This window comes from Pecten maximus, chromosome 12, assembly GCF_902652985.1.
Source record: "Pecten maximus chromosome 12, xPecMax1.1, whole genome shotgun sequence".
Taxonomy (NCBI): Eukaryota; Metazoa; Mollusca; class Bivalvia; order Pectinida; family Pectinidae; genus Pecten; species Pecten maximus.
In genome coordinates, this window is record NC_047026.1 from 41,311,666 (window position 1) to 41,318,482 (window position 6,817).

General features: G+C 38.8%; 1 protein-coding gene across 1 annotated transcript; it reads left to right on the forward strand.

The window, feature by feature from the left end:
* The first annotated feature begins 303 nt into the window (after positions 1-303).
* LOC117339828 lies at positions 304-6,454 on the forward strand. Its single transcript, XM_033901534.1, has 2 exons — positions 304-414; positions 1,021-6,454. The coding sequence occupies exon 2, from the start codon at positions 1,042-1,044 to the stop codon at positions 1,963-1,965; it is 924 nt and encodes a 307-aa protein (XP_033757425.1). The 5' UTR covers positions 304-414; positions 1,021-1,041; the 3' UTR covers positions 1,966-6,454.
* The last annotated feature ends 363 nt before the right edge of the window (positions 6,455-6,817 follow it).

Sequence of the window (6,817 nt, forward strand, 5' to 3'; positions counted from 1 at the left end):
TAATGGTCGTTTATAGTATCCGGTAATGTAGTATGTGACATCATAACAATGATTTATTGGTCGTTTATAATATCCGGTAATGTAGTATGTGACATCATAATGATTTATTGGTGGTTTATAGTACCCGGTAATGTAGTATGTGACATCATAACAATGATTTATTGGTCGTTTATAATACCCGGTAATGTAGTGTGTGACATCATAACAATGATTTATTGGTCGTTTATAGTACCCGGTAATGTAGTATGTGACATCATACTAGCACTTATGGCAGTATACCATATAGTGCCGTTAGCAGAGGGCACATGCTATATTGGTGTTGTGCAACCTTACGCCTATTTGGCGGAGGTGATTATCGAATTATCTCCCTTGTTATATGAAGAAAACAACTTGAAGATCAGCCAGTGTTATCAGGCTAAGTTTATCAAAATTTACTTACTTAAATACTTTATTTCTTCAATATTTAGATGTAATACGTTTCAATGACATTTGATGATATATTGTCAGTGTAAAAATTGCTGATATTAATATTGTTTACCGGTTGATGGCACCGGATCGTTATTTAATTAATGAAATGGCGTGGTCGGCCATATTTTTTCAAATCTCGTGTATGATATATCGGAGACCGCTGTTGATAGCAAACAAACTTTCAAGCCATCGTAATGGAATATATGAATAAGCAATTTTGAGATTCAGTTCAATTGTAGCATATTTTTGTCCCATCGTGCCTGTATTTAAATCAAACGCCGATGGTCGACTCGGCCTCATCGCACAGGCTGGGTCGAGTTGTCTTTTATTCAAATTATGTATTGGCAGACTCGCCCTATCGCATCACGCAGGGTCGAGCTGTCTGTTATTCAAATTAGGTCATGGTATGTTATATTAATCAGAGGATTTGGAAGCGATACATTAAATGACAATTGTACTATATGTCTTTGCACGACAATGATCAACTTATTAAATCTTAATAAGTTGATACTTTAATGACCATATAGTTATTCGATTATTCATTTGCTATAGATCTACTATCAAACAGTGAGCATGTATAGGAGCAAAAAACGTAGAAGGACTGCAGGGGGTGCCAGGCAGCCAACGGTCAGTCAACCTGAGGAGGCCACAACAGTGGAGCAACCGTTGGTGTCAGCTGGGAATGCAAGGCCAGAGTCTGTCCAACCGGAGCCTAATACAGATGACAGTCAACAGACAAGTACTATGGGTATGACAATACCAACACCTATAGCAAGTGTCAATGATAACTTAGGATTGCATGTAGCAACTAATGTTAAGCAAAAAATTATCAATGGGGAATATATTGAGCTTGCTCTCTTGTTGTCAAACTCCATGGGGGTATCTGAAAATACTCATAAAATTTCCTTGATTGATGGGGAGTTGGTAGTGAAGCCCAAAACACAAACCCCAAAAATATTGGATATTAGTAAATGGACTTATGCATTTATAATATATATAAGTATCTACACATCTGTTCATTCTGAACAACTGCATGGGCTATTGAAATATATGCAGATTGTTCGCCTTGGGGCACAAAGATGCGGTGGTACTGACTGGTTAAAGTATGACGAGCAGTACCGGCTTAGAAAGTCCCATAAACCACACGAACCATGGGGCATTGTTGACAATGAACTGTATTTGATATATATGCAGCCACAAAAGCAGGCGTTGCCACAGACACAGAATCAGAACTCACCAAAATGCTTTGATTTCAATTACAAGGGCAGTTGTGCTCGGTCACATTGTACTTACTCTCATAAATGCATGAGATGTAATAGAGGGCATGCCAGTCTCAATTGCTTTAAGACAAACGTTAGCAATGCCAATTCCTTTCGGTCAAAACCAAACTCATACACTCAGTCTAACCCAAAACAAAACAAGCAAGGGGGATATAGACAAGGGACACAAACAGGTATGGACACTGGGAAAAACCCCAATAAAAATTCCAGCTCTTAAGCACTGGGTCACTAAATATCCAAACGTGTCTGTAGGGAAGCTTCTTCTCCAAGGATTTAAAAGTGGTTTTAGACTTCATTATTTTGGCTCAAGAATCCCAAGGGAATCAAAAAATTTAAAGTCAGCATCAACCTTCCCAGTTCAGACATTAAACAAAATTATGCAGGAAATAGAATTAGGGAGGGTGGCAGGCCCCTTTGATAGCAAACCCATGGCACAGTGGAATAGTTCCCCCATAGGAATAGTTCCCAAAAAGGATGGGAAGTGGCGCTTAATAACACATCTTTCATGGCCATTAGGGGATAGCATAAATAGCAATATTGACCCTGATATGGTTTCAGTCCAATACTCGTCATTCGATAAAGTTGTTCAGATGATAGCCGAGTTAGGCAAAGGTGCATTACTGGGGAAGATGGATATCAAGTCTGCCTTTCGCCTCCTTCCTATACATCCAGCTGATTTTCCATTGTTAGGTTTTAAATTTCAAGACAAATATTTTGTAGACAATTGTTTACCTATGGGTTGCTCAGTGTCGTGTAGTTTATTTGAGAAGTTTTCGTCTTTCATTGAGTGGATTGTCAGAGAGAAGTCTGGGGAACAAAGTTTAGATCATTATTTAGATGACTTCATATTTGCTGGGAAGGACAAAAAGGACACATGTGCTAGGCTTATGTCTGTTTTTCAAGAAACATGTCAAGAGATCGGAATACCCATTGCTGAGGAGAAGTCTGAGGGTCCAACTACAACTTTGATATTCTTAGGTCTTGAAATTGACACAGTGGAAATGACTATTAGGGTCCCACAGGAAAAAGTTCAGGTGTTAAGGACAGAAATTTTGAAAGTTTTAGGTGGGGGGAAAAAGGTAAAAATACAGGAACTACAGTCTTTAGCAGGGAGAATGTCATTTTGTGCTAATGCTATACCAATAGCTAGAGCCTTTATCCGCCGCCTTTTTGATGTTATGTCAGGCATACAAAAGCCCTACTACAGAGTTAGAATATCTCAAGAAATTAGAGCTGATCTAGAGATGTGGTTACAATTCTTAAGTCAATTCAATGGCAAATGTTATTTTTTGGAAAGGTCTTGGAGTAGTAATGTGGATTTAGGCCTATATACTGACAGCGCAGGAAACTGGGAGTTGGGTTGTGGTGCCTGTTGGGGCAGCAATTGGATTGTTTTCAAATGGCCAAGGGAATGGAAACAGAAGGCTATCATGAGAGACATAACCTTTTTAGAATTAGTACCTATTGTATTAGCAGTTGAATCTTGGTCATCAGAGTTCAGGTCGAGGAAAATTAATTTTCACATAGACAATGATAGTTTAGTTACAATCATGAACAAGAAAACATCTAAGTCACCCAGAGTTATGTCCTTGTTAAGGCCACTGCTAGTTCACTGCATGTATAATAGCATACAATTTAGGGCCACACATGTACCTGGGGTGCATAACTCGGCCGCTGACGCATTGTCTCGTTTTCAGTTCACAAGTTTTCGAGAATTGCGGCCTTGGGCAAACCACGAGCCAGCAAAGATACCAGAAGGGTTCCTTTCAACACTCTTGACAGTGAGGTCAACCGATTAATTGCATTATCTGTTTCAAAAAATACAAACGGGTCCTATGCGGTGGCTCTGAGAAGTTTCCAAAAGTTTCAGGAGGAATATTCTTTAAACATATCCTGGCCCCCTCCCACACAACAAGTTATGCATTATATTGCTTTCATGTCTCAAAAAGGTTACTCTTACTCCACAGTCAAAACTTATCTTTCTGGTTTGAGTTTTAAATGCAAGTTAGAAGGGCATAGGGATCCTATGCAACAGTTTATTATCAACAAACTAGTAGAGGGAGTTAGGAGAAGTAGTGTTGGCGTTAGAGATGCCAGATTGCCTATTACTGTTGATCTGTTAGCAAGCATTATATCGGTCTTGCCAAAAATATGCAGTTCCCAATATGAGGCTGCTTTGTTCAGTTGTGCCTATTCATTGGCATTCTATGGATTTTTTCGGGTAGGAGAAATTACTGTCAGTAGTAGGGACATGGCTTACAGGGTAGTAACAGTTGCACAGGTATCACTTCAGGGAAGTGCTGCTAAAGTACATCTATCTTCTTCAAAAACTGATCAGTATGGTGAAGGAACTTCTATCATTCTTCCAAGTAATGGTAGCCATTACTGTCCCGTCAGTAACCTTCGCAGGTATCTGGCAATTAGGCCGCAAGGGTCTGGTCCTTTACTCTGTCATTTTGGGGGTGGAGCGTTGACAAGGTACCAGTTTTCTAGTGTCCTCACTAAAGCATGCACTAGCTTGGGCCACAACAGTAGTTTTTACAAATCCCATTCATTCAGAATTGGGGCAACTACATCGGCCTCCTTGTGTGGTATGTCTACTGAATGTATTATGGAATGTGGTAGGTGGAAATCCAGTGTTTACAAAAGATACATCAGAATTCCAACCCAAAGAATAATTGTAAAGTATTAATACGCGTATTAAGATTTGTAGGTACCTCAGGGAAGGTCTGGATTCTCGGGTCATCAATCATTAAACACGCCTTTGTTCACAGTCGGGTTTGCCCAGGAGGGGTACATCTTGGGCTGTGTCGCATTGGATTAACACTGTGGTGGCAGTTTAAAGGAGGTATGGTCATTTCAGACATAAAAAGGAAAATTCGTCACTTGAGGAAATTTGAAACTGATCAACCAGCAATGCTGGTCATACACTGTGGGGGTAATGACATAGGTAACACTGGGGTCGGGCACATTAGAATAAGATTAAAGAATATCATGGATTTCCTGATATCCGAGTTTCCAGGGACATTATTGGTATGGTCACAAATACTACCCCGAAAGAATTGGAGGGGGGCCACAAGTCCTTGCGCACTTGAAAAAGTCAGAAAGCGATTGAACAGTGCAATTTCTGGTCATGTTTTAAAACATGGTGGAGCTGTTGTACATTATCCAGACTTGAAGTTAGAGGACCAATTTTTTCTGGAAGATGGGGTACACCTGTCACCTCTGGGTAATGACATATTTCTTAACACCCTACAAGGTGCTTTAGAAAGTTTTAAAACAACAAGCAACAGGTTCTTCCCCATCAAGGACTAGTTCACACTTACAAGCAGCATAGAACAATTATGACATGTTAGGAGTTTGGTCACAGCCTTGTACCAGGAAATGTGTCGCCTTCTCTTTTGTTTTCGTTTGGCTGTGAACGAGTTTCATGTGGATAACTCGTTCATATGGCAGATTTCGCGGTACAAGCTTTTATTGGTGATTATTGAGTTATTGATTGATATTGATTGATGTATATTGCGCATATGGATGCGAATCAGTTGATATCTGTTTCCCAGTATCTACTGATCATTGTCATCTGATTGATTTGTAGTCAGCTGAAATCTGTTTCCCAGGATCAGCGGATTAATTGATTTGAATTGTTGTTTAATTGGTTGAAATCTGTTTCCCAGGATCAGCTGATTAATTGATTTGAATTGTTGTTTAATTGGTTGAGAACTGTTTCCCAGAATCAATCAATTAATTTGTTTGATTGAAATTGAAATTTATTGATGGCGTGCCATTATGGTCTATTGACAGACCGGCCGCCATATCGTTGCAATAAAGCTGTGACCATAAATCCAAATTTAAATTGTTTGTGATATGTGCATCTATTGATAATAGCACTTATGGCAGTATACCATATAGTGCCGTTATCAGAGGGCACATGCTATATTGGTGTTGTGCAACCTTATGCCTATTTGGCGGAGGTGATTATCGAATTATCTCCCTTGTTATATGAAGAAAACAACTTGAAGATCAGCCAGTGTTATCAGGCTAAGTTTATCAAAATTTACTTACTTAAATACTTTATTTCTTCACCCTCCCATAATCCCTCCCTTTAGGATAGGATCTGTTCTGCTGCTGTTTTTTCTTTTTGTTACAGCTGTGGTGTGAGAAGGCAGGATAGTCACAGCTCCTGACCCCTTTTCAACAACTGATTCACAGCTCGAATTGGAAACTATACCTTAGTGACCAGCATTATGACCAACTTCAAATGACAGATTCTTTGTTACAAACTTTCAAAAGTCAATTGGACTTGTTCAGATTTCAGATTTCGCGGTACAAGCTTTTATTGGTGATTATTGAGTTATTGATTGATATTGATTGATGTATATTGCGCATATGGATGCGAATCAGTTGATATCTGTTTCCCAGTATCTACTGATCATTGTCATCTGATTGATTTGTAGTCAGCTGAAATCTGTTTCCCAGGATCAGCGGATTAATTGATTTGAATTGTTGTTTAATTGGTTGAAATCTGTTTCCCAGGATCAGCTGATTAATTGATTTGAATTGTTGTTTAATTGGTTGAGAACTGTTTCCCAGAATCAATCAATTAATTTGTTTGATTGAAATTGAAATTTATTGATGGCGTGCCATTATGGTCTATTGACAGACCGGCCGCCATATCGTTGCAATAAAGCTGTGACCATAAATCCAAATTTAAATTGTTTGTGATATGTGCATCTATTGATAACAATGATTTAATGGTCGTTATAGTACCCGGTAATGTAGTATGTGACATCATAACAATGATTTATTGGTCGTTTATAATACCCGGTAATGTAGTGTGTGACATCATAACAATGATTTATTGGTCGTTTATAGTACCCGGTAGTGTAGTATGTGACATCATAACAATGATTTATTGGTCGTTTATAGTACCCGGTAATGTAGTATGTGACATCATAACAATGATTTATTGGTCGTTTATAGTACCCGGTAATGTAGTATGTGACATCATAACAATGATTTATTGTTCGTTTATAGTACCCGGTAATGTAGTATGTGACATCATAACAATG

Excerpts from the sequence above, each read along its gene's own strand:
- LOC117339828 (XM_033901534.1), top strand. The coding sequence starts at position 1,042 with ATGTATAGGAGCAAAAAACGTAGAAGGACTGCAGGGGGTGCCAGGCAG.